Source organism: Oncorhynchus tshawytscha, linkage group LG05 (genome assembly GCF_018296145.1).
Source record: "Oncorhynchus tshawytscha isolate Ot180627B linkage group LG05, Otsh_v2.0, whole genome shotgun sequence".
Taxonomy (NCBI): domain Eukaryota; kingdom Metazoa; phylum Chordata; class Actinopteri; order Salmoniformes; family Salmonidae; genus Oncorhynchus; species Oncorhynchus tshawytscha.
In genome coordinates this window covers 22,249,607-22,276,763 of record NC_056433.1, presented here as the reverse complement: position 1 = coordinate 22,276,763, position 27,157 = coordinate 22,249,607, and the positions used below count along the sequence as shown (strand labels likewise).

General features: G+C 43.9%; 1 protein-coding gene across 2 annotated transcripts in view; it reads left to right on the top strand.

Moving 5' to 3' along the window:
• Positions 1-25,271, top strand: part of LOC112250160 (cation-independent mannose-6-phosphate receptor) — a 36,524-nt gene extending 11,253 nt beyond the window's left edge. For both annotated transcript variants that reach the window (XM_024420066.2, XM_024420064.2), the window contains exons 13-48: positions 134-280; positions 1,147-1,284; positions 1,455-1,605; positions 1,849-2,026; positions 2,326-2,441; positions 2,637-2,796; positions 3,137-3,313; positions 3,422-3,523; positions 3,651-3,752; positions 7,392-7,566; positions 9,705-9,878; positions 10,033-10,182; positions 10,786-10,961; positions 11,145-11,232; positions 11,352-11,561; positions 11,671-11,801; positions 11,912-12,015; positions 12,147-12,277; positions 12,473-12,669; positions 12,900-13,026; positions 13,283-13,414; positions 14,302-14,570; positions 15,078-15,293; positions 16,002-16,151; positions 16,288-16,446; positions 16,604-16,808; positions 17,011-17,163; positions 17,274-17,508; positions 17,690-17,826; positions 18,002-18,119; positions 18,573-18,719; positions 21,530-21,714; positions 21,969-22,155; positions 22,430-22,591; positions 22,715-22,784; positions 22,955-25,271. In XM_024420066.2, coding sequence (XP_024275834.1) covers positions 134-280; positions 1,147-1,284; positions 1,455-1,605; positions 1,849-2,026; positions 2,326-2,441; positions 2,637-2,796; positions 3,137-3,313; positions 3,422-3,523; positions 3,651-3,752; positions 7,392-7,566; positions 9,705-9,878; positions 10,033-10,182; positions 10,786-10,961; positions 11,145-11,232; positions 11,352-11,561; positions 11,671-11,801; positions 11,912-12,015; positions 12,147-12,277; positions 12,473-12,669; positions 12,900-13,026; positions 13,283-13,414; positions 14,302-14,570; positions 15,078-15,293; positions 16,002-16,151; positions 16,288-16,446; positions 16,604-16,808; positions 17,011-17,163; positions 17,274-17,508; positions 17,690-17,826; positions 18,002-18,119; positions 18,573-18,719; positions 21,530-21,714; positions 21,969-22,155; positions 22,430-22,591; positions 22,715-22,784; positions 22,955-23,389 — 5,894 coding nt within the window. In that variant the 3' untranslated portion in view covers positions 23,390-25,271. The remainder of the gene's footprint in view (positions 1-133; positions 281-1,146; positions 1,285-1,454; positions 1,606-1,848; positions 2,027-2,325; positions 2,442-2,636; positions 2,797-3,136; positions 3,314-3,421; positions 3,524-3,650; positions 3,753-7,391; positions 7,567-9,704; positions 9,879-10,032; positions 10,183-10,785; positions 10,962-11,144; positions 11,233-11,351; positions 11,562-11,670; positions 11,802-11,911; positions 12,016-12,146; positions 12,278-12,472; positions 12,670-12,899; positions 13,027-13,282; positions 13,415-14,301; positions 14,571-15,077; positions 15,294-16,001; positions 16,152-16,287; positions 16,447-16,603; positions 16,809-17,010; positions 17,164-17,273; positions 17,509-17,689; positions 17,827-18,001; positions 18,120-18,572; positions 18,720-21,529; positions 21,715-21,968; positions 22,156-22,429; positions 22,592-22,714; positions 22,785-22,954) is intronic.
• Positions 25,272-27,157: the final 1,886 nt, after the last annotated feature.

Below are 27,157 nucleotides of genomic sequence, written 5' to 3'. Positions count from 1 at the left end.
ACGCTTTCTGAATACAGGCCCTGACTCTTATCTGTACACGGACAACATGCTGTCAAATCTGAGAGACCAAGATGGCTTATCGTTTGTAGCTTGTTTGTTGCCTTTCAAAAATGTATTCCATCATCTCCTTTAGGAAAGGAAAAAGTCGTCAGCTTGGGCAAATTTCTCACTTCCCCTACCAAGACTGACAGCAACGACATACAGCTGGTATACACTGAGGGAGGAGAATGCAGGAAGCACACAAAAATCAAGACCATCATGATTCTGAAGTGCAAGCCAGGTGAGAGTGTTAGAAATAGTTAGTTGCAGAGTCCAAGGTGAACAACTGTTTGCCTGAAAGTAGTGTTGCATTTTATACCGAAACGTTGTTCCTTTTTTATAATTGAACATGAAAAACGGTTCGATACTAGAATTTGTTACTTTCGGTACTTCTGTCAAATGTCTCATGTCGTCTACTGATTTGATAGAGGATCAAGTCTGTATCAGTGCTGCCAATGTCCCCTTTTACCATGAGAGCACCGTGCCTGCTCCACTTCCTCATTGCTAGCTCTAGCCTGTCCTGAGAAACCACTGCACTCACTAGGAGCCTGGGCTGCATCACCACTTATGCTGTACAGAAGTTAAAACACTTGAATGATCCAACACGGCACATAAAATGTTGAACCGGTTAATTACTGTTTGCAAAACAATGTCCATTACAGGCTAAAATACTTTCCAATGTAGCCTAGGAAGCCAATAGTGGGTGTTAGATCTGCGATATCATCTCAGCTTGATGTGCCCAGCCGGTAATACACTTGTGGATTATTTTTTTTCAACGTCAAATTGATTGTATAATTGATTCATTAATATATACATTCAAAAATCCCAAATCTGTAACGATATTGAACTCAAAAGATCTGTCTGGAACAAGTGCCCTTCTGTGACTATGGCTGATACGCCGGCTTTTTTGCCGCGGTATCGTTTTGATATCTAGTATCGTGATACTAAACCTAGTATCGAAGTCAACATTTTTGTATCGTGGCAAGACTACCTGAAAGTGGAGCTAGCTAGCATTTAGTCCTACCTTGATGTTGTCTTTAAAGTCTATCTGTTCTACTCCTCCTGACTTTCTGTGTGTCCCCCGTCTCCCCCCCCTGTCCTACCCAGGTGACCTAGAGAGTGCCCCGATCATGCGCAGTGTGTCCAGTGACGGCTGTGTGTATGAGTTTGAGTGGTACACGGCTGCAGCCTGCGTCATGTCCAGGACAGAGGGGGACAACTGCAAGGTGGAAGACCCTCAAGCTGGTAGGTCACATGGAACCAGATGCCTACCAGAAATTTGTGTCCATGTGTCCAGAACTTTTAATATTGTTTCATATGGAAACAGGGAGACAAGGACAGGAGGTTTAGATTATGGAGATGTAATATAGCTGTTTGATGCGTTACTATAATTTTCTCTTGTCTTCTCTCTCCAGGGTTCTCATTTGATCTGTCCCCCCTGTCTAAACCTGGAGGAGGCTTCTACAACATGTCCAATGGAGATTATGACTACTTAATTAACGTCTGTGGCTCTGTCACTGCAGCCAAATGCCCTCTGAAGGCTGGGGCCTGCCAAGTGGACCAAAGGCATGTATTAACCATTTTAAATCAACCCTTCTTGTCATACTAAATCCCTGTGGATATACAATAGGTGGAAGTGCCCTATTACAGTGGTAGGAAAATAAGATCAAGCTTATACCTGGGGTCTGTACATGTGCTTTAGAGTTCAGAGGTTAGAGGAGGACTGAATGGGCTGACTGTTTAGTCTGAAGTAATGGATGGATATACTGTAGCTTCTGTTCTTATGTTTGGTGTGTCTGTCTGCTACAGTGGCTCTAATTCATGGAGCCTGGGGGAGTTTAACGCTCAGCTGTCCTACTATGACGGGATGATCAAGTTGTCCTACAATAATGGCTCTCAGTACAACAACATGCAGCACACCCTTCGCTCCACTATGATCTCCTTCCTCTGTGACCGAGAGGCCGGCGCTGGAAAGCCAGAGTTTCAGGTACTGACTGGGTCCTAGAGGCGAAAGAAATGCATACCTATTTAGGCGAGGTGCTGGCTAGCGGAGTGGAACAGTTAAAAAATAAAGGAGAGCCGCACACTCTAGGAGTTCAGATTCAAAAATATTTATGTCCAACGTTTCGACAGACAAGCTGTCTTGATCAGGGTATATGTCCTGCTGACAGATCTCATCCAATCTCTAATATGTAGTTCCTCATATGGTTCATATATGCACTGTTTCCACCTGTAGTATTTATACCATGAACGTACCATTATTCATAACCATGTTGATCCTCACAGGTAGAAGACAAGTACACCTATAACTTCAGGTGGTATACGTCCTATGCCTGTCCAGAGAGGCCACAGGAGTGTGTGGTAACAGACCCCAACAGTCTGGACCAGTACGACCTCTCCAGGTGAGAATTCCCTGCTCAAGGTTATGTTATGACTAGGGCAAAGGAGTTTTCCCAGGCCACAAAGCTTCCTTTGTCCTGGTTAGGTCATGGGGTCAAGAAAAATGATTTGTCCTAGTTATGTCCAATGAAGGCAGACCAGAAACAATATTTGAAGAATAATGTGTGTAACCCTCCGCTCTCTGTCCTCTCTCGCAGTCTTTCCCGGTCTAGTGGAGGGAGGAACTGGCAGGCCATGGACCTGTCTGACCCTAACAACCTGAGGAAGTACTACATCAATGTGTGTCGTCCTCTGAATGCCGTGCAGGGCTGTGACCGCCAGGCCTCCGTCTGCCAGATGAAATACGAGCCTCAGCAGGTTAGTGTAAAAGCTCCAGGATGACCTACAGGAGGAGGTTTACACACTATGATGTGTGTTAAACACTGTTTGGGTCATGGAACTTACACTTCAGTTTCCTTCTATCACCAGAGTACAGTATTTATCCAATGGCATTATCTGGAAAACAGCGCATTAAACGGCATTAAAAAGTTTAGACTTTTCTACAAATTATATTAATCTTTTTTTTGTTATTGATATCAATTGAAGGTAAGACTGTTAGTATCCCTCTTCTGGTCCTGGTAGCCATCCCTGTGGGTCTGTCTTAGTACTGAACTGTAGCCCGATGTGATTCTGGTCTTTCTCTGTGTGTTGTCTTCAGGGCATTCTGTCTGAAACAGTGTCTGTCAGTAACATGGGCCTGGCTAAGAGAGGTCCAGTGATCGAGGAGAAGGACCGCCTGCTGCTGGAGTACACGGGCGGCTCCAAGTGCATCTCAGATGGACTGAAACTCACCTACACTACACGTATCCACCTGGTCTGCTCCAGAGGGTCTGTGGTAAGTGAAATGGCATATTTATAGAGCACTGTGTCAAAAAAATCTAGATCATAACGTCTGTCTAGGATTTTAAGAGTGAGATGGGCCTGTATTTATCTGTATCTACAGTCATCCGGCCCTCGTTTCCTTAGTTATGGAAACTGCACTGCCAACTTCATGTGGGAGACCGGGGCAGCTTGTGCCATCAGTACTGCTGATGACAAGAACAAGGTGAGTTTTTGCGTTCCACATCAACTTGAAGCGAATGTTTATCTCTAAAGTCTTTAGATCTTCTGTTATAGATTTGGTGAGGTGTCGTCAATGATTTTAAATGTTTCTTTGTTCTATTCTATGGTAGACCTGCTCTGTGAGGGATCCCAACACCGGCTTTGAGTTCAATCTGCATCCTCTGTCCTCAAAGACTGGCTATAAGGCTGAGGGGAATGGGAAAACGTTTGTGGTAAGTCTCTAGGGATGTTCACCTGTCCCATTTCAAGATGATTCGATATGCATCTAGATGCATGGGCACAGGAACGATACGTTTTAGTTTGAAACTATTCAGTTTGATTAGAAGTACATATCAATGAGATATGATTTGATGCATTTGTTATATAAACGCATTCATTTTCCATTCTAAATTCGGTCTCTGTGCTGACCTCTCTCTGTGTGTGGTTGTGATGAAACTGGGCATCTATCAACCCGAAATCACCATCACCAATCACCAACAAAATCATTTTTGCAGATTAAAAGGGTTTAAGCTAGTAATGTATCAATATGTATCTTTACAAATTAGCTATGACATGGCCAATGAATATATAGCACAACTTTGGGTTTCGCCCCCGTTTCAAAATCAAATGGCAGACCGTTTGGAAGTTTTCTTTTCCCCGCATTGACCACGCAGTGCGTGTAGAAAAAGTGATGTCCTCGTTATGAAATTATCAACTTTACCCTGTATGTCTAAAATTGACCATGTACAGTACCAGTCAAAAGGTTGGCCACGCCTACTATTTCCAGGGTTTTTCTTTATTTTTTTACTATTTTGTTGTTGAGTAATAGTGAAGACATAAACTATGAAATAACACATGGAATCATGTAGTAACCACCTTTTTTTTAACAAATCAAAATATATTTGAGATTCTTCAAAGTTGCCACCCTTTGCCTTGATGACAGCTTTGCACACTCTTGGCATTCTCTCAACCAGCTTCATGAGGTAGTCACCTGGAATGCATTTCAACTAACAGGTGTCCCTTGTTAATTTGTGGAATTTCTTTCCTTAATGCGTTTGAGCCAATCAGTTGTGTTGTGACAAGCTAGGGTTGGTATACAGAAGATAGCTCTATTTGGTAAAAGACCAAGTCCATATTATGACAAGAACAACTCAAATAAGCAAAGATAAATGACAAAGGACAAGGTCGTCAGTCAATGCAGAACATTTCAAGAAGTTTTAAAGTTTCTTCAAGTGCAGCTGCAAAAACCATCAAGCTCTATGATGAAACTGGCTCTCATGAGGACCGCCACAGGAATGGAAGACAGAGTTACCTCTGCTGCAGAGGATAAGTTCATTAGAGTTAACTGCACCTCAGATTGTAGCCCAAAATACGTCACAGAGTTAAATTAACAGACACATCTCAACATCAACTATTCAGAGGAGTCTGCGTGAATCAGGCCTTCATGGTTGAATTGCTGCAAAGAAACCACTACTTAAGAACACCAATAAGAAGAGACTTGCTTGAGCCAAGAAACACAAGCTGTCTTTTGGTCTGATGAGTCCAAAAGTTTTGATTTTTGGTTCCGAACGCCGTATCTTTGTGAGACGCAGAGTAGGTGAATGGATGATCTCCACATGTGTGGTCCCCACTGTGAAGCACGGAGGAGGTGGTGTAATGGTGTGGGGGTGCTTTGCTGGTGACACTGTCAGTGATTTATTTAGAATTCAAAGCACACTTAACCAGCATGGCTACCACAGCATTCTGCAGCGATACACCATCCCATCTGATTTGCTCTTAGTGGGACTATAATTCGTTTTTCAACAGGGCAATGACCCAACACACTTCCAGGCTGTGTAAGGGCTATTTGACCAAGAAAGAGAGTGATGGAGTGCTGCATCAGATGACCTGGCCTCCACAATCACCCAACCTCAACTCAATTGAGGTGGTTTTGGATGAGTTGGACCACAGAGTGAAGGAAAAGCAGCCACCAAGTGCTCAGCATATGTGGGAACTCCTTCAAGACGGTTGAAAAAGCATTCCAGGTGAAGCTGGTTGAGAGAATACCAAGAGTGTGCAAAGTGGTCATCAAGGCAAAGGGTGGCGACTTTGAAGAATCTCAAATATAAAATATATATTGATTTGTTTTGTTTTTTAAAGGTGGTTACTACATGATTCCATGTTATTTCATAGTTTTGATGTCTTCATTATTATTCTGCGATGTAGAAAATAGTAAAAAGAAAGAAAAACACTTAACTTTTGACTGGAACTCTACACGTATTGTGGATCGGACCCATTTTTTTTGTTGTCTAAAATGACATACCCAAATCTAACTGCCTGTAGTTCAAGACCTGAAGCAAGGATATGCATATTATTGATACAATTTGAAAGGAAACACTTTGAAGTTTGTGGAAATGTTAAATTACCGTAGGAGAATATAACACATTAGATCTGGTAAAAGATAATATAGTTTTATTTATTTTTGTTCCATCTTTGAAATGCAAGAGAAAGGCCACAATGTATTATTCCAGTTTAGGTGCAATTTCGATGGCAGCAGTGCATGTGCAACTTTTTAGATTGATCCAGTGAAACATTGAATTTCTGTTCAAAATGTTGTATCAAGTCTGCCAAAATGTGCCTAATTGGTTTATTTAATACATTTTCATGTTCAAAACTGTGCACTCTCTTCAAACAATAGCATGGTATTCTTTCACTGTAATAGCTACTGTAAATTGGACAGTGCAGTTAGATTTAATAAGAATTTAAGCTTTCTTCCCATTTCAGATATGTCTATGTCCTGGGAAATGTTCTTTTTACTTACAACCTTATGCTAATCACATTAGCTCAACCGTTCTGCGGGGGGACACCGATCCTGTAGAGGTTATTAAAGCAAAAATGATTGCTGATGGTGAACCCGAACAATCAAAATATAATCTAATTTAGCCTAAGCCCCGATCAGCAGGTAGCCTACAATATATAGCCAGATGAGTCGATCAGCAGGTATGCCATATGTCAAACTCATTCCACGGAGGGCTGAGTGTCTGCGGGTTTTCGCTCCTCCCTTGAATTTGATTGATTTATTAAGGTCACTAATCATACACCACACCTGGTTGTCTATGGCTTAATTGAAAGAAAAAACCTGCAGACTCTAGGCCCTCCATGGAATATGTTTGACACCCCTGAGGTAGTCGAAATAGCCAGATGAGTCGTGTCTCCGGCACTTGCTTCGGCTACTTTAGTCTGGTAAAAACAGTTTTCAACAAGGTATTTGATAACAATAACCTAGCAAATAACATTGGTTGTCCCTCAATGAATAAAACCTCAAATTGCGCCATTTTACAAACATTTGAATGCTGAAGGTGACTTTGGTGAGTGTGTGTGAAACAGTGCGCAGTTTGATGAGGCTACAGTTACATGCTTAGTTCAACACTGAAGGAGAGGACATATCATTTGTCACAAAAACAATTGTCTATTTTCAGGATGTAGAAAGAAGGTAATATGAGCTAAAACAAAAATGTGAACCGCCAATTCGTAATGTTTGAGCCAATTTTATGACAGATTTGGATCGGTTTGTGGTCCGCGTCAAAAATTGCCCAAGGGATCAATGTATATCCATGCAGTTTTAGTCCTGTTTCCTTTTAACTTCTCCACGCAGTGGCAGGTTGTAGCCTCTGGCCTGCATAGCAGAAATGGCACATTCCCAGAAATGTTGACTACTGTCCATCGTCCCTGTCAAATAAATGTCATAAAATCAACTGAAGTGAATCCATTTCCCAGACTAGCTCTGGTTTCCTGTTCCTGACTTGACTTCTGTTGCAATGAAATGTACACATACACATTGTTTGTGTAGCAGTGTTTTGGGGCACTGTGCCTGACTATATGACTTCCCCTAGGTGAATATCTGTGACGAGGTGGCAGAGTGTAGTAAGGACCAGGGGAAGCCTGTAGCTGGCTGTGAGCTGGACCATGGCCTGGTTGTTGGTCCTGTGGGAGTGGAGAGATCTCTACAGTACTCTACTGACGGCCTGCTCACACTCACATACAAAGGAGACCTGGACAGGCCTACAGGTACAGTCAATGGACCCAGCTATCTTCAATCATCACAGCTGCTCCCTTCGACATAAATGAATCATTTGCAAAAAAAATCGTCGTACACAGTCTTATATAATAGAGTTGCACATTACAGATCTCAAGTTAGGATCCATCCTATGGCAATATTAGCATGGCTGCTATATCCTGCATTTCTCAAACATTTATGACTTAGAGATTTGCCAGAAGTTTTGTGTAATTTCCCCCAGTAGTTTTGAAAGTAGCGCTCATGAGCCAAAACAGGCCAAAATGGTGTACAATTGTGTAGAACGTCATTGTTCTCGAGCCTCTGTAACGTGTACCCAAAGAGAGTTAAAAAAAAAACAATGTGGTGTTGAGCTCACCCTGCAACCTCAATGGACAATACTGGGCCGACCTGAACCCTCCTCCCATTTTAATCCTTGCAACCTCATTGGACATCATTCCACCTGCCAATCAACATTGTCCATCACGTTTGGGATCGGTTGACAATTATCTTTTAAATGTATTTGTGTGGCTACAATTCCATCTTTAAAAAACATGAGCTGGCGCACACCCAGAAAAATTTGTTTGTGTGGAGGTGCTGACTAATGGCGAAAGAAAGTCGCACACTCCATATATAAACTCCCAGCAATTTAGTGGGTATTTACCAACGTTTCAGCATCACTCTGCCTTCCTCAGGGTAATGTCATGAATACTTGAACCAGGTTATATAGACAAACAGTGCAATTAGTGCAACCAATGACAAATGTGAGTGATGTGTCATAATTAATTAGTGAAACTGTTAAAATATATATATAGTTTATGGCATATTAAATATATTACGCTATTGTTATATAGAAACAATTTAATATTTTATATCATATTAGCGTCAAGATACATAATTGATTCGTATTTCATATTTGTAACATGTAATCTTTTGGTTCAACCTTAATGTATATTGAGCGTCATCAACAGGGGGAACTTATTAGGTGTTCGCTAATAAGCTGTAGCAAGAATATATCTATTTATAAGACTTGTTCATAAAAGAAAGATTTGTTCATAAGAGCCTGAGATCAAAGTCAATATTCAGACCAATAGGGGTCAATGTTTTTAGATAGGATATCCAGTAAGCCTCCCTTTTGTAGTAGTAGGATCTCAATGTCTTCTTGTGAATTCTATGGTTTTTACTAGATTACTTGTAGTTTTTCGTCTGTAATTTTTGTAATGACTTGGTGCTGCCTATCTTGGCCAGGACACTCTTGAAAAGAGATTTTAAATCTCAGAGCCCTTCCTGGTTAAATAAAAATAATATAAATAAATGAATCAATTATGTGAAATTGAATTAAAGAATAATGTATCTTGATGCTAATATGATCTACAATATTCAATTATGTTTCTATATGATAACAATATCGTAATATATTTAATATGCCATAAACTATATATATTTTTATCAGTTTCACTAATTCATTTTAATTAACTTAATCATTATGACACACCCCTCACTATTGTCATTGGTTGCACTAATTGCACTGTTTGTCTACATAACCTGATTCAAGTATTCATGACATTACCCTGAGAAAGGCAGAGTGATGCTGAAACGTTGGCTAAATACCCATTAAATTGCTGGGGGTTTATATATGGAGTGTGCGACTTGTGAGTTTACAATGCCATCTTTAACACAACATTTTCTCGTTTGCAGAGAAAATGTATTGGGAGAGAGAAATTAAACTACTACCAGGGTCTAATAAATCTACCTTCTAATTTCAGATGTTTTCTAGCTTCTAATGCATGGATTTGATCTATGTATTTTTGCTCTTATCAAAATAACAAATTGTAAGCGCATGTAACCACTCTTCCCACTTGCTTCAGAGCGCATGTTCATTACATGACAGGAACGAGCACGTAGATCTCATGCACTAAATGACGTTAGAATGTAAGAATTCTGTGCCTTTTTCCACTGGGAGAGGACTGTATATCGCTTATTATGCATGTATGAGCTACACATTGACGTGTTGAGTCCAAAACAAGAGGTTTAAAAAAAAAAAAATTTTTTTAAAACCTTAGTTTTCAATCCTCTGGAAAATCTCTTTTTAATGAGTCAGTTCATAAACATTTGGTCTGATAACTGTCCTGATTCCTCCCTTCTCCCCCAGGCACCAGGGACACCTTCACCATTAGTTTTGTGTGTGACCAGGACGCCCACCCTGGCACTCTGAAACTGGTCCGAGAAGAGCTCAGCTCGTCTACACACGTCACCCATGATGTCCTCTTTGAGTTCTCCACAGCCCTGGCATGCATCCCTGCCCCTGTGGACTGTCAAATCACTGGTAGGAACAACACTGTCAATGTCTTCAAAACAGTGTGGATGTCTTCAGTACATCTCTAACGAGGCATATATCACTTTATCCACCTTACCCATTTCTATGACCAGAGTTTGTTATTTTCATTAATTGAAAGATGTTGTTTGTCCTTCCATTTTAGATTCTCATGGTAACGAGTATGACCTGAGTCACCTGAGCAGGGACAGTGAAGACAGTCCCTGGGTGGCCATCGACACGGCTGAACAGGCTAAGAAACGCAGCTTCTTCATCAACGTGTGTAAACCTCTGCCTCCGGTCCAGGGCTGCCCGGGTGAGTCACACGCCATGTTGATATGCCAGCTAATGAGGAGGAATACTTCTGTTCTGTACCATCAGTTTAGCATCACTCTTTTAATTTTATTTAAAAATATATATAATTTTCTCCCCAATTTCGTGGTATCCAATTGTTGTTAGTAATTACTATCTTGTCTCATCGCTTCAACTCCTGTATGGGCTCGGGAGAGACGGGTTGAAAGCCATGCGTCCTCCGAAACACAACCCAACCAAGTCCCACTGCTTCTTAACTCAGCGTGCATCCAACCCGGAAGCCAGCCGCACCAATGTGACGGAGGAAACACCCTGCACCTGGCTACCTTGATTAGCGCGCACTGCGCCCGGCCTGCCACAGGAGTCGCTGGTGTGCGATGAGACAAGGATATCCCTACCTGCCAAACCCTCTCTAACCCGGAAGACGCTAGGCCATTTGTGCATCACCCCACGGACTTCCCGGTCGCGGCCGGCTGCGACAGAGCCTGGGCGATGCAGTGCCCTAGACCACTGCGCCACCCGGGAGGCCCTCAGTTTAGCATTACTCTTGACAATTTTTAGCTTTGTGTTTTAACTACTGTACATGCATCTATGTGTGCATCTGCAGCGGGCCTCTTGGGTGCATGTGGCACCATGGAGGGTAAAGGTGTGAACCTGGGCTACGTCCAGTCCAGCCCCCAGGTGGCCTCTGACGGCTCCATCAGCATTGTCTACCTCAACGGGGACCGCTGTGACACAGACCACTACTCCACACGTATCATCTTCCAGTGTGACGATAACCCTGTGAGTAAAATACACGCATCTTGTTCTCTATGGGAATGCTCTTCTATGTTATGGCCATATAGTTGGTGTACATATCAATGGCAGGAATCTGTGAAATTTTACTTATTGATGTTACTGATCCTAATACCATATATTTTCCCTCCTAATACCTATATTTTTCTTGGTTGGTTCCTTTACTAATAGGGTTCTCCTGTATTTGACCGCCAAGACGGCTGTGAATATGTGTTCATCTGGAGAACCTCCGAGGCGTGCCCTCTCACCAGCGCTCAGGGTAGGCTTGAAAGAGGAGGCTGCCATGTTTAATGTTGTGGCTCTGACTAAGACTGTTACTTCTCTCCACTAGTGTCATCATCATGCTCAAGTTAACTCTCCTCTCCCTGACTCCTGTAGGTGAAAACTGTAAAGTCAAGGACCCCAGAAGTGGCTACATGTTTGACATGAGCTCCCTGTCTGGGAAGGACTACATGGTGAAGAGTGGCCAATACCAGTACCACTTCTCTGTCTGTGGGGGGCTTCAGCGAGGGATCTGCACACACAAAGACACAGGCAATGACCAGGTGTCAGTCTGTCAGGTGGAAGGCAGCACCCACAGAATTGCCGGTATGTAAACCTGTATAAAATATTTGGTCTTTAAGAAAGCTTTGATTTTGGTTTGTTAGTAACTGATCAAAAACCTCAGGCATGTTGATTTTGTTTTATAATGTATTAGGCATGGCCTCACAGACTCTGAGCTATGTTGGAGAACAGCTGGTACTCAACTATACTGGTGGGGAGACCTGCCATAGGATCTATCAGAGATCCACAGCGATCTACTTCTCCTGTCATCCTAAAATGAACCCTGTGAGTCTGAGCGAAGCGAAAGCGTGAACCTCTAATGCAACTTCTCTGCTTGTCCCAATGCGTGCTTGGATGTGGTAGTTACTGGGGTTGTTTTGTGTTTCTGCCTATAGGGGGTGCCAGAATTTATCAAGGAGACTGCAGAGTGTACCTACCTCTTTACCTGGCGAACAGCTCTCGCCTGTATCCCCGTGAAAACTACCAGCTGCTCATACCAGTACGCATAGTCATATTTTATTATATTCTGGGAGCCCTCTTCCAACCACAACCTTCTCTTTCTCCCAGACAATGACTGGTTTCCCCTTTGTCTCCTATCTTTCTGACTACTTTTTATTCTTCCTCTCACAGAGATTCTAATGGAAACTCGTACGACCTCTCCTCTCTGGCCCTGAACTCCAGAAACTGGGTGGTGGAGCCCAGCACTGGGAAGCAGGAGCGCTACTACATCAACGTCTGCAAGTCTCTGGTGCAACAGGGGGGTAAGTGCCTATCCTCAACACCAGCATCCTTTAAGTGAAGGACACTGGTGGCGCCTATATATCCTTATTTATTTCCACATTTGTGTGAACAAATATGAACATTCTCAAGTCTTCATTCACAGTTTGAATGTGGTGCAATTATGCTCACCTTCTGAACCATGGGAAACATATTTCTTTCCTCTCTTCATGTTGTAGGCTCCTGGAAGTGTCCGTCCAACGCAGCATCCTGTCTGAAGAGTGGGGAGCATTATGTGAGTCTGGGAGAGGCCGAGTCGGCCCCACAGTGGGACCAGAACATCCTTGTACTCAAGTATACCAACGGAGAGATGTGTTCCGGTGGACAAAGGAATAAGAGCACCATCATACGCTTCAAATGTGACCGTGACAAAGTGGTAAGGGATTATAGACATCACACACATGCAGATACACACACGCATAAACACAAATATGCACACACACAATAGGTAGAGCATGGCGTTTGCAACACCAGGGTTGTGGGTTCGATTCTCACGGGGGACCAGTATGAAAATGAATGCACTCACTACTGTAAGTCCCTCTGGATAAGAGTGTCTGCTAAATGACCAAAATGTAACTGAGTAGACGGACTGTGTTTCTGCCCCAGGACTCAAGACCAACCCTGATCATGGCCATAGAGGACTGTGTCTATACCTTTGTGTGGTTCACTGCAGCCGCCTGCCCGCTCAACAGCAGCCAGCATGGCGATTGCAGAGTCACCAATCCAGTCACCGGTGAGTGCCATTCCCACGCACAACCACTGAAAACTGAAAGACCGCTGCCTGCACTAGACCATATAAAAAAATCTGAGAAAGTATTTGCAGTTAGTATGATTATCATTGAAAAATACCATCATTCTCATAGAATCTATGTGCAGTAGTTAAGCACACGACTGCAAAGAGTTACTGAGAAACTCCTCCATGTGCTATAGTTTAAAAAAATACATTTGGACACTTGTATGTATGTACTGTGTTGCCCTCCTGAACCCAGGCCACCTCTTTGACCTGAATGGACTAAGCCAGGAGGGAGGCTACACTGTGTATGACAACCTGGACCCTAGGAAGATGTTCCGGCTCAACGTGTGTGGGGAAGTGGCCAACGCAGGTTGTGGACCAGACACAGGTAAGACCATATTCTATCTCACAAGCTCTGGGTTGGCTGGGAAAGCTCTAGTACTGGTTAAAGCCACATCCCCTCAGGAATCAATCAACAGGCCAGGCCTACCATCCAGCAGTGATCAGCTTACTGAGCCATGGACCAGACAGGGGTCCCAAGACAACTGTGTAGAAATTAAGCAGACTCTTCTAGACAATGTTGGTTTGTTCAGTGGAATTTTGTAATAGGTCTGTGGCTCTGCTTTAGACTTAGGACTGTGAGGCTGGTTCTCCAGTATGTTACCTTCCTGGATGAAGAGAACTAGATGTTCAAAGACATTCAAGCATTCACATGAGACATTTTGAAACGAAAAAAGCTAACAAAAAATGTGTCGCAGCGGTCTAAGGCACTGCATCACGTGCTTTAGACCCGGACATCACTACAGACCCGGGTTCGATCCCGGGCTGTATTGGGAGTCCCATAGGGCGCAGAGCACAATTGGCCCAGCGTCGCCTGGGTTAGGGAGGGTTTGGCCGGGGGGGGTTTACTTGGCTCATCGTGCTCTAGCGACTCTGGCGGGCCGGGCGCCTGCAGGCTGACCTCGGTCGTCAGTTGAACGGTGTTTCCTCCTCTGGCTTCCGGGTTAAGTGGGCGGGTGTTAAGAAGCGCGGTTTGGCGGGTTATGTTTCAGAGGACGTATTACTCGACCTCTGCCTCCCGAGCCTGTCGGAGTTGCAGTGATGAGACAAGATTGAAAGTAGGGAGAAAAAGGGGGTGAAATACAAAATAAACATGTTTTTAAAAAACTGAATCCTTGTGCAAAATTTCTAGAAATGGAGTGCTTAGACTTGAGATTGATCAACGTAAACAGTCTGCTCAGTTGCTTATGGTAATGTAGTTGTTTGTGCGTGAAGGTGCAGGTGTGTGTATCAAGGAGACCAAGAGTGCTCTGAGTGGTGGGCGGGCCAGCAGGAAGCTGTCATACCTGGACCAGGTGGTGGAACTGACCTATGAGGGCGGGGCTGTGTGTGCAGCCAACCCCGCCATCACACACAAAAGCATCATCAGCTTTGTATGCAAGGCCCACGCAGAGGCCAGCACGGGGCCAGTACTGGTGTACTCAGACAAGAACACGTGCACACACTTCTTCTCCTGGCACACGCCCCTGGTGTGCGAACAGCAGGTAATTTCAAGTGTTTTTTCCCAATTCCAAAACAACCCGTAGCCTCATACTGAGTATAACTGAAAAGTTTAGATGGACGTAAGTAATATGGCAATTTGCATTACCTAGCCCCTGATTGATAGGTGGAATTCCTTCAATAGTGCTTACCAGTCATGCCATACATATCTGGCAACCAGTGAGCCCTTGATGTAAATTCATTTCAAACAAGTCAATGTACTGGTCATCTATTGTTACTGATGTTAACTGACTGTCTGTGTTGAATAACCAAACTACATGCATGTGTTGCTTTACACAGGTGACTGAAAGATTTTCTTAATACATAACGTTTAGTCTGCTGAATTACCTCGACTGACATCCTATTGAGGTGTTCAGATATCAACCAACAGCTGTCAACTTTCTATTCAAATTTGGTGTACTGTATTGGGTGTATTATATCTAATAGGCCATTTAATATGTAAACATCTGTGCTAGCCGCCATCGTCCCTCTCTTTCATGATGTTTCTGTAGGTGAAGTGTTCAGTCCTGAACGGCTCTACCCTCATCGACCTGACTCCTCTGATCCATGTGACGGGCTACTACATGGCCACAGACGAGGACCTGGTGGACAAGGACCATTCCCCTGACTTCTACATCAACATCTGCCAGCCCCTCAACCCCATCCCTGGTGTCACCTGTCCCCCAGGGGCCGCTGTCTGCATGGACCCTGACGATGGGCCCCCTGTCGTGAGTCACACGCAGAGAAACGCATGCGCACCACAACACACACACACACAGAAGAAATGAAGACTCTTTAATAGTATTCCCTCTGTGTTTATGTTAAAGGAATTTGATTCCTATTTATTCATCAACCAATTCAATTAAAACACTGCCCATTTCTAAGAATTTGTAAGATACTTATTTGCATAAAATGGACAGAGACCAGTCTCAAAATCAATCAATAGCGTTTATTCTCGAGAGTACTGATTTTAGTACAATTTACATCAGGTTATATACTAAAAATGACGCCATAGGTTTTATTCTGTCCTTCCTCCATTCCGATACAATGGCAGTATAGTTCACAAGCCTTCCCACATTGTCCACCACCTGTTAAATAATCTACTACTAGCCCAAGGTATCTCCTCTCCCTGTGTAGAGACAGGATGTCCTGTAAGGAACACAGCATTCTAGCCGGTCTGACGATAACTTCATTCATTTCTAACAAGGAACATACAGTCCTTGTTCTACTTCTTGATTAAAATTACACACATTACATTCAGTATTATGATTATAATAAGATGCATACATCCATACAGTAACATAATAGTATTCTGTTTAGTCATCATTCTGATTGAAATGTATACATAATTTAGTCATTATTCATAAAATCCCTTAACAGTTTACAAACCAGCATGCTCAAGGAATTCTCTCTCTGTGTCTCTCTCCTGCTAACAGGACATTGGTCGAATCACTTCCACCCCGGAGTTCAACAGCATGACCAATGAGGTGTCAATCACCTTCAACAGCACCACCACCTGCCCCTCTGACTCCACCCAGAACTACACTTCCACCATCCTGTTCACCTGCCAGAGAGGCCTGGAGCTGGTCAGTACCACACGTTTCACAGATGGCGTGTCTATATATTAGAGACCTTTTTCTCACTGATGGTTCTTGTGTTGAAAGATGGCAAAAATATAAGTATTGTCTTTGCCGAATGAAAGCCTCTTTCCTGTCCCCCCAGGGCTCGCCCCAGATGATCAGGAAGCAGGACTGTATGTATGTGTTTGAGTGGGCCACTCCACTGGTCTGTCCTGATGCCACTCAGACCAGTGTCTGTAACCTAACTGACTCACAGCTGCAGTTCACCTTTGACCTCTCACCCCTCTCTGGGGAGATCCAGGTGCGTTGACCTTTCATACGTGGCCTGTTACCTTCGATATACCTACTTCTATTATAACTACTTAGCTATATTTCTTATCTATGCATTAACACACAGTTGTCCATTTATTAGGTGGACAGGGCTTTCTTTCTAAGTAGTTATTGTCTTTCTCTTCCAGGTGCCCGGCGTCGGTTCAGAGACCTATAAGATCAATGTGTGTGGGGCGGTGACGGACCCCAAATGTAAGAACAGTGCAGTGTGTGTGCAGTCGCCAGGCGGATCAGCATTCTCCTACGGCATCAGCCAGGCCATGACTATGGACTACAAACACGAGGAGCAGGCTGTCATCATGCAGTACGGAGGAGGAGACATCTGCCCAGCAGGTTAGACTGTTCTCAGTCAGTCCTGCCTCTGAGTCTATGACCAAGTCGCTAATGACACACACACACATATATATATATATATATATATATACGTGGTGTTATTTAAGATGCGATCTATGATGTAGTGTTGTATCCCAAAGTGATACATTTGAGACAAAATATAGTGCTGTTTTTTTATTGCTGTACATGTTTTCCTTTTAAGTGACTGAGAATGAGGAGGTGTGCGTGTTTCCCTTCAACTTCCTGAAGAAGTCGTACACAACATGTACAACCGAGGGCAGGATGGATGGGAGACTCTGGTGTGCCACCACCAGCGACTTTAACAAGGACAGGAAATGGGGATTCTGCGCTAATGGTAATTACTGGTCGAAGCAATGCTTTTAGGCGACCTTGTTTAGTGTGGAACAAAGTTGGCTCTGGGCTTAACTGTGCTCAATACTGCTGTGTGTGTCGTCTCCCTCTCAGTGACAGGCAAGAGGCAGTCGTCCATCCTGTTCACCTGTGACCAGTCAGCCGGCCATGGCACCCCAGAGCTTCTCAGTGAGACAGGAGGCTGCGCTGCCACCTTCCAGTGGAGAACCACGACTGTATGCCCACCCAAGAAGATGGAGTGTAAGCTGGTGAACCAGCACCAAACTTACGACCTGCGCACCCTCTCCTCTCTCACAGAGCCCTGGAAGTTCAGCCACAACAAAATGGCGTATGTTTTAGCTTTTCCCTCTTCCTTCTCTGTATCTTCCTCTCTCCCTCCTACTCCTCTCCCATTCTGTCTTTCTCTCCCTCTGTACAACTTGATGATGAGTGAAAATGCACAGTAGTGGCAAGCTGTTTGAAGTAGTGGCAAACCTATTTGAACTTTAGCTTGGCTGTGCTGTCTCCAGGTACTATATCAACCTGTGCCAGGGGATCCATGGGGGCCTGCCAGACTGCCCCGAGGGAGCCACAGTGTGCCGGAGGACCAGCGAGGGGAAGACCCAGACCCTGGGCCGTGTCTACACCCAGAAGATGGCCGTCTCTGGTGGGTCTTACAGCTCCCTCACACCCACAACTTAGCAGGACTGGAGGAAACTCTTTCAAAATTGGAATGTCATGTGTTACGTTTCACATTGTTCTTGGGCTTGTGTGTTTGTGTCCCAACCCACTAAAATAAGCTGTGATAGATGTATTGCCTTAACCAACCCTCCCTCTCCCAGATAAGAAGATCCTAGTGAGCTACACCATGGGAGACACTGTGTGTGGAAACGGCCTCAAGGCCAAGACAGTGGTCCAGCTGACCTGTGGTCCGAATATAGGCCAGCCCAAGCTGCTGAGGTGAGTGGGCTGTAAGCAGTTAGTTTGGGAGAGCCTTCTTGCCTGTAGCCTTGTCCCAGATCTGTTTGTGACATATAACCAACTGCTATGGTTGTTGGCACCTACAGCACAAACAGATCTTGGACCTGGCCTTCTCTCCTACAGAGGAAAGCCAGCTGGCCTCCAGTCAGCAACTTATATGTGGACCTGTGGGCAAAACAAACTTATTCAACTCAACAACACTAGGAAAAGTTACTGAATGATCAAGTTGAAGAGGCACTTTAACCTCCGTAGTTGAAAATTGACCATTTAAATGTACTTTTCAAGTCTTGAACGTCATGTTTATTTTTCTAGTTCAACTTTTCCATCGCTCACGGTTTCATTTGTCGCTCTTTCAAGGATTCCTGGTAACGCTCACACAGACACATATACTGTACACACACTCTCTGACTAAATGTCTGTGTCTCTGCTTAGTGTGGATGAAGCCTTGTGTGAGTTTGTGCTGGGCTGGGAGACTCGTGCTGCATGCGCTGCTCAACAACGTGAGGTGGTGATGGTCAACGGAACCATCAAAGTCCCTGATACAGGTGCCAACTTCAGCCTGGGGGCCCTCTACTACAGGTGACACCTCTCACCACCAACACAGTTCAATCAACCAACTTCATTGTCACAACAACTCAGGCCACCTCTCCATTCTAGTCCCGTGTAGCTCAGTTGGTACAGCATGGTGCTTGCAACGCCAAGGTTGTAGGTTTGATTCCCATGGGGTGTAGAAAAAAATCTGCAATCTTTTTTTGTAATGGTCAAACAGCTAGAGTTAAACAATTAACCCTGACAATATTATATTGACACCTGTTATGAGTCAAGTTCATGTGCTGAGCCGAAAACATGTATTTTTTACATTTAAAAAATAAATAAATTACATGATATCTTCCAGGTCGTTGAGATCATAGGTCAAAGCATAGAATTAGGAATCAAAATACTAGAATGGAGATTAACCTTCTTATGATGGTCCAAAGATCAGCCATGTTTGTCAGGGAGCTGGTCAACTATGGTTTTGCCAGTGCTGTGATAAGATATTGTGTGAATAATTTATTTTCACAGTATGTGTATTAACTAGCTAGCCAGCCAACCTGTTTTAGAGGAATGATTCTGTAAATGTTTCAAATTTAACTCTCAATAAGCCAACATTCCATTCAAACAATGCAGTCAATTCACCGCTATACACTGGCTCAAATCAGTTGATGATAGGACTTTGACAAGTTGTAAATGCAACAAATAATCATATAATAGCACTCACGACTTTCTAAGAAAACAAAATCTGTGATATTTATGGTTTGTTTACATATATTCTAGAAGCTATTTATACAAAAATTGTGAATAAAACCTGTTTAAACTACACTGCTCAAAAAAAATAAAGGGAACACTTAAACAACACAATGTAACTCCAAGTCAATCACACTTCAATCACACTTCTGTGAAATCAAACTTAGGAAGCAACACTGATTGACAATACATTTCACATTTCACATGTTGTTGTGCAAATGGAATAGACAACAGGTGGAAATTATAGGCATTTAGCAAGACACCCCCAATAAAGGAGTGGTTCTGCAGGTGGGGACCACAGACCACTTCTCAGTTCCTATGCTTCCTGGCTGATGTTTTGGTCACTTTTGAATGCTGGCGGTGCTTTCACTCTAGTGGTAGCATGAGACGGAGTCTACAACCCACACACGTGGCTCAGGTAGTGCAGCTCATCCAGGATGGCACATCAATGCAAGATGTGGCAAGAAGGTTTGCTGTGTCTGTCAGCGTAGTGTCCAGAGCATGGAGGCGCTACCAGGAGACAGGCCAGTATATCAGGAGATGTGGAGGAGGCCGTAGGAGGGCAACAACCCAGCAGCAGGACCGCTACCTCCGCCTTTGTGCAAGGAGGAGCAGGAGGAGCACTGCCAGAGCCCTGCAAGATGACCTCCAGCAGGCCACAAATGTGCATGTGTCTGCTCAAAGGGTCAGAAACAGACTCCATGAGGGTGGTATGAGGGCCCGACGTCCACAGGTGGGGGTTGTGCTTACAGCCCAACACCGTGCAGGATGTTTGGCATTTGCCAGAGAACACCAAGATTGGCAAATTCGCCACTGGCGCCCTGTGCTCTTCACAGATGAAAGCAGGTTCACACTGAGCACATGTGACAGTCTGGAGACGCCGTGGAGAACGTTCTGCTGCCTGCAACATCCTCCGGCATGACTGGTTTGGCGGTGGGTCAGTCATGGTGTGGGGTGGCATTTCTTTGGGGGGGCCGCACAGCACTCATGTGCTCGCCAGAGGTAGGTAGCCTGACTGCCATTAGGTACCGAGATGAGATCCTCAGACCCCTTGTAAGGCCATATGCTGGTGCAGTTGGCCCTGGGTTCCTCCTAATGCAAGACAATGCTAGACCTCATGTGGCTGGAGTGTGTCAGCAGTTCCTGCAAGAGGAAGGCATTGATGCTATGGACTGGCCCGCCCGTTCCCCAGACCTGATTCCATTTGAGTACATCTGGGACATCATGTCTCGCTCCATCCACCAACGCCACGTTGCACCCCAGACTGTCCAGGAGTTGGCGGATGCTTTAGTCCAGGTCTGGGAGGAGATCCCTCAGGAGACCATCCGCCACCTCATCAGGAGCATTCCCAGGTGTTGTAGGGAGGTCATACAGGCACGTGGAGGCCACACACACTACTGAGCCCCATTTTGACTTGTTTTAAGGACATTACATCAAAGTTGGATCAGCCTGTAGTGTGGATTTCACTCATTTTGAGTATGACTCCAAATCCAGACCTCCATGGGTTGATAAATTTGATTTCCATTTGATTATTTTTGTGTGGTTTTTGTTGTCAGCACATTCAACTATGTAAAGAAAAAAGTATTTAATAAGAATATTTCATTCATTCAGATCTAGGATGTGTTATTTTAGTGTTCCCTTTATTTTTTTGAGCAGTGTATATTTATAATTCCATTACACAATTTCTGATACATCACATGCCTTACTTTTATTTTCCTGCATAAGTAAAAGCAGGAAATGCATCACCTATGCCTCCACTGCCATTCATTCCAATTAGACTGGTTTTGGATATCTCCCTGACTAAGATGGCTGCCATTTTGGCCTCATTGTGGAACTTTGAGGGTTTATGACAACCCCTCTAGTAATTTAATATGATCTCTACGGGTCAAAGCCTCTTATGTCATAAACGGTCAAATGTTGCTCTGGCTTCTTAACTGCCTGAATGCCTATTACAACACCAGTGGGCCTCTGATGCAATTGAACCTCTCTACAGTTGCAGCAGGGAACATAAAACAAATGTTTAGAAATGTAGTAGAGGGAAGATAAAATAAGCCTTTTATGAATGTACTCAGGTGAGGTTTTTTGTCCGTCTGTCCACTCTGTAGGCTCCACCAGGCCTCTGGGGACATTCGCTCCAATGGGGACAAGTACATCTATGACATTCAGCTGTCAGGCATCACCGACAGCTCCTTCTCCATGTGTCTCGGGGCCAACATCTGCCAGGTGAAGATCAACGGAGACTACAGTAGAAAGATTGGCTCCTCCAGCAAGGCCAAGTACTACATCAAAGGTAAGACGCAAGCAAGACACAGGCTTCCTCCAAAGTGGTCTGAGCCTTTGGGGAATAGAGTATGGGTGGGTTTGGATTGTGGTGTTGAACATCCTCAGTGCCTCACCTTGTCCTCATTAAAGATGAGACTGCTGTCAAAATCACTCACAAGATACAGTAATTGGTAATCAAGTATACTTACATTGACGTCAATGACTCAACGAGCTCACTCCATTAAGCTGCTTGTGATTGACGAATGGACTCTTTCTCCTCAGGTGGTAACCTGGACGTGCTGGTCCCATCGGAGTCTGTGTGTATGCGGGACAATTCCAATACGGTGTCGTCGGCCATCTTGTTCCAATGTAACCCCTCGGCCGGGGAGGGCATCCCAGAGTTTCTGTTGGAGACGGACGGATGCCAGTACCTCTTCATCTGGCACACCTCCACTGTCTGTGGCCTAGTGTGAGTGAACAACCCGACACACAGACATCAGGATAGTGTTCAGTTGTTTCAAAAAAGGAGACAATGCTTTGAAACAGGAAGTACTACCTGAAGTTGGCCTATAAAAAGGCTTTTCAACTTCAGCTTTAAAGCGCATTCTTCCATTTGTGTCTATTGAAAGCGACCCAGACCTGTTAATTCTATTACCAGTCCATACATCGAATTGGACTTTGAATTTGAATGAAAGATGCTGTATAAAGTAGAAGTGTGACATTTTGTCTGGTGTGCCGTACAGAACTGTGGATACCTCCGAGTCCAAGCAAACTTATGATGATGGAGGGGAGGACCATAGGGCCTTGTCTGGGAGGAGCCAGGCTGTGGGGGCGGTCCTGAGTGTGCTATTGGTTGTGCTGACTATCTGTCTGCTGGTTCTGCTACTGCACAAACGAGAGAGGAGGTAGAGACATCTCGCATAGGGGCTATAGATACTAATTTGTGAATACAGCTTCAGTGTGTTTTGGTCATATGGTACATGCATCCTATTTCTTTTCATCTTTTCCTAAATATTTTCTATTTCCAGGGAGCTGGTTATACAGAAAGTGATTGGATGTTGCAGGAAAGGAAACCCTGTTTCTTATAAATACTCCAAGGTATCCACACCAATAAACCCTATACTACAGTACAGATCAAACCAACCAGCTACAGTATATAGTCTCTTTAATTCTGCTTATATTTTAAAGTAATTGATTCCATGTCAATGATGGTGTGGTGAGTTCCCAGTGCTGAATCTTCTCCCCTGTCTGTCTGTTTGTCCCTGCAGGTGACCATGGATGATGAGGGAGGGGACGATGAAATGGAGTGGCTGATGGAGGAGATGGAGGCCCCAGCCATGTCCTCTCGCCTCGGAAAGGAGGGCCAGGAGAACGGCCACATCACTACCAAGCCCGTCAACGGCGACGCCCTGCGCTCCTTCTCCCTGGACGAGCAGGAGGACAGTGAGGACGAAGTCCTATCTGTCCCCGGGGTGCGTGTCCATGGTGGTCGGACCACTCTACGGCCCTCGAGCTCCAGGACCCGCACTTCAGGACCCCTCCGCAGCGCCCTGCTGGAGGAGGAGAGTGATGAGGACCTGGTGGGGCTCCTGGAGGACAGGGGGAGGAGGGGAAGGGCCAAGCCTCACCGTGACAACAGACCCCCCCACAGGAAACAACAAGAGCCCCAGGATGACAGCGATGAGGACCTGCTGAGAGTGTGAGGGACTCCCCATTCTCCCGTCCACCTGAACTAATATCTCTCTCTTACTCTTTCTCTCTCTCTTTCTCTGAATGTCTCCGCACAACGACGACAACGCAAGAAAGCAGAAACCCTTAGAGGCGTTTTGTTTATTTTGTAAAGGGAACGATGCAGAATGTCTGTTGGCTGTTTACAGTTTTAAAGAGCAGATTTTTTGGGGGGGCCCTCTTGGAAAGAAAGTCGATGCCTTCCTGATGAGTGTTTTCATCAATTAATTGTTTTTTTGTACTGTTTGATTTAATTTATGTACATCGGTAATGGAGTTCTATTTTGTCACTTGCATCTTCCTGAGAATTGCTTATTCAAGTTTTTTATTATTTAATTTTGTGGACTGATTTGCTCTGTAAAACTCTATACTGTCAACCTTGCCAGGATTGGACATGATTGGCCTCTGTGTGAATGGATTGTTGTGAAAAATGGAAAATAAGTTATTGGGAAAACAGGGACTTGAAACTGTGTTGCTCAAACCATGACTCATTGGTACATGAGATTCTTAGGTTGTATTTTTTTTTGTTGAGTTCCCTATATCGTATTTATTCAACAACAGTATATCAAATCATCATGTGGTTTTGTACTTGCACTCCATATGTACCATATGTATCACAGGCACAGCTAGTTGCCCTATCTGTTAAATGCTATAAATTAACTCTGCTTCTAGATGTTGCCTTGTCAAAGTCATGACCTAAGTTTATTTGAAAATTGACGTTTTCTGTCAAGCTGAAACTCACTTTTTGCCAAATTGCATGTGCTATCCCTCATAAACGGAAGTTGTAGCTAGTGCCATTAAAGATGCAATGTATTTGTGAGCTTGAGATCCCCTTTTCGGTCTTACTCAGCCATATCTATCCCTTGTATTACCTTTCTGGGAAAATATGGATTACTTGAAATTAATTTAGCATTTATCAGTTGGCACACACCAGTACACAAATCACATGTACACAGGCAGTCACTTATTCCACTCTCATGTATCTGCAGTTGGGACAATGCCTCATATTAATGTCAGTGGTACAGAACAGTAATTAGAAAAAGCTTTTGAAGTGGAACTTGTCTGGCTACAGGATTATTGTTACCGTTGTCTCTCTTCAGACTTCAAATTGGAGAGTTTCTTTGTTATGCCAGTGTTTATCACCAGTGTTGAAGCTAATGTTCACACACTTAGCAAGCCGCTAGCCATAGTGACCTTATCCAAAAAATAAAGGTTCACCTTTCAGGGTATTTATTAAGGTTTGTAGCTGCACATGTTATTAATAGGAGAAACATTTTGGAAAAACAGCAGAAAAAAAACTTCACAATGTTGTGCAAGGTTATAAAATATCTAATTTTGCATTTATTTTCCTAAGTTTCCACACCTCCCAAGATCATGAATTGAAATTGTGACATAACTGCGCAAAGGCTAATATTTAAAACAGACATTACTGTAGAAGTCAGATGAAAAGAAGAAAAAAAACTAAGACTGCAAACCATTGCAAGGCAGTGTTTGAGTTTGGTCCCTGAGAAAAAATGAGATGTCTTCAGGTACTTTGATATGGGGAAAGAGCACTTGCTACCTTTCTTCAGGAGCGATGGAAAGTAAATCCTGCGTGGTAGTGATTTGAAGTAAATCCTTGCTCGTTGTATAATGTCTAGGTCTGCTGTAAGCACCAAAGCACGTCTGCTTGGTTCATCTTTGTGGGTATAAATCATGGGATAAGGAGCTCCATTCTGATGAGTTGGTACTTTTGGAGGTGATTTGGTTCTTGTATGTTATTTTCTCAAACATGTTTTACTGCTTTTTGTCTGTTTTCATGTTTAAATTTTGATGTAAAAATGTTGCATTATTTGAATAAAAAAAGAGCTCAGCTGTCCGTCACTGTTTCTATTAAAGAGTAACGTCATTTAGCACTTCCAGGTTTGAGGAGATTTGACTAAGGTTGCTCTGAAAGGTCAACAGGTTGATGCATTTATTGAACAGAACCTCCGAAGTCTCAGTACTGTATGTTTCCCTAGTCATAAATCACTGAGGCTTCAAAAGGAAAATATGAGGTAGACCGACATTTCTGTAAGATCAGTCATTCTTTTGAGCGTTCAATTGCAAGATCCCCATGATGTCTGAAGCCTGCTCTAGGGAACGTGTCTAAATGCATCGTCAGTCACTGATAGGTCGAAGGTCAACCTCTGTTGGACCTTTGATTGTTTTCACACCGTTGAAAAACCATGGTCAGGTCTTTCTGCAGTCACAAATGTCTTAGTGACTGAAAACTGCAACCATGTACTTGTACACTTTTGATGACAACCTAGAGGAGGCGATCCCAGAAGTGAATCATTTTCCTGCACTGCATGGTCTCCATGCCATGGGTCTACATAGGCATTATGTTCCAGGGGTTCACCCCAGAGCATTGGTGCCGGGACTCAGGGGTGAGTCAAATCCGGCAGAGCTGTGGCTGGAACCTGATGGATGCCAGAAAGATCACCGTCCCCCTGGTCAACACCTCAGGAATGCTGGTCCACAGTCAGTGTGAGCAGTATGACCTGGACTGGAACAATACAGGTCTGACCTGTGACAACCCAGAGTCTGACCTCACCGACGCCCATCGCAGCAAAGCTCCCATGACCTCCTGCAAGGAAGGCTGGGAGTATGACTACGAAGTCAGGCAGTCCTTTGTGACTGAGGTGAGAACTTTATAAAATATTAATGAAATATATGTTCAATTTTAATTGAATGTCAGAACAAAGAACCGATTAAAATGTCAGTGAATGATAAGGTATTTGTGAATTTCAGTTTGACCAGGGGGGGCACAGAAAACAACAATATAGAAATAAATAGCACCACATGGTTGCATCACATGACATTGACAATTGGCATAACAAGTTCAGTTTAAAGCTAAAATTCCAGACAGTGATAGTATTGGTTCTCTCCTACGGAACATGGATATGTCACCGTGCTCCACTCTGTGTGACATCGGATGCATCGTGGCCACATTCATTCTCTACAGGCTGGCTGTCATCTGGCTGGAGCTGCCACTCATCATATTCGGTACCTAATTGCAATGTTAGAACATGATTATACACAAGCATTATTAACTTGTAACACATCAATGCTGTATGAAGATGGAATCTTACTGTACCAGTATCTGAATATCTTGAGTTTGAAACTACTCCCAGTTTAACCCCCTAAAATCTAGCATAATTTGGTCAGATGCTTGATTATGATGCTACCAATTACCAAAGACATTGATAGTCTATCCACAAGAGATTAGCTTGAAACTAATACTTTTGGCTGATAAAGCCTCAAGCACAGCTACTCAGGGAATGTTTTCTAGAGACAGGCGGGCACTTATATACTAATGGGGATAAGTCTTTGTGACAAAGGGCCCTTGTATTTGTGGCTGGCGCTTTGGTCTTTCTGTTGCCTGAGACCAAAGGTTTACAACTTCCTGACACCATTGAGTTTCCAGAAAAGTGAGATTTCTATACATCAATTTCTTTTTTTTCTTTTAATTGTACCCCATTTTCTCCCCTATTTCATGGTATCCAATTGGTAGTTACAGTCTTGTCTGATCGCTGCAACTCCCGAAGGTCGAGAGCCATGCGTCCTCCGAAATACGACCCAACCAAGTCACACTGCTTCTTGACCCAATGCCCGCTTAACCCGGAAGCCAGCCACACGAATGTCAAACACCGTACAACTGGCATCCATGTGCACAGCCCACCATAGGAGTCGCTAGAGCGCGATGGGACAAGGACATCCCTG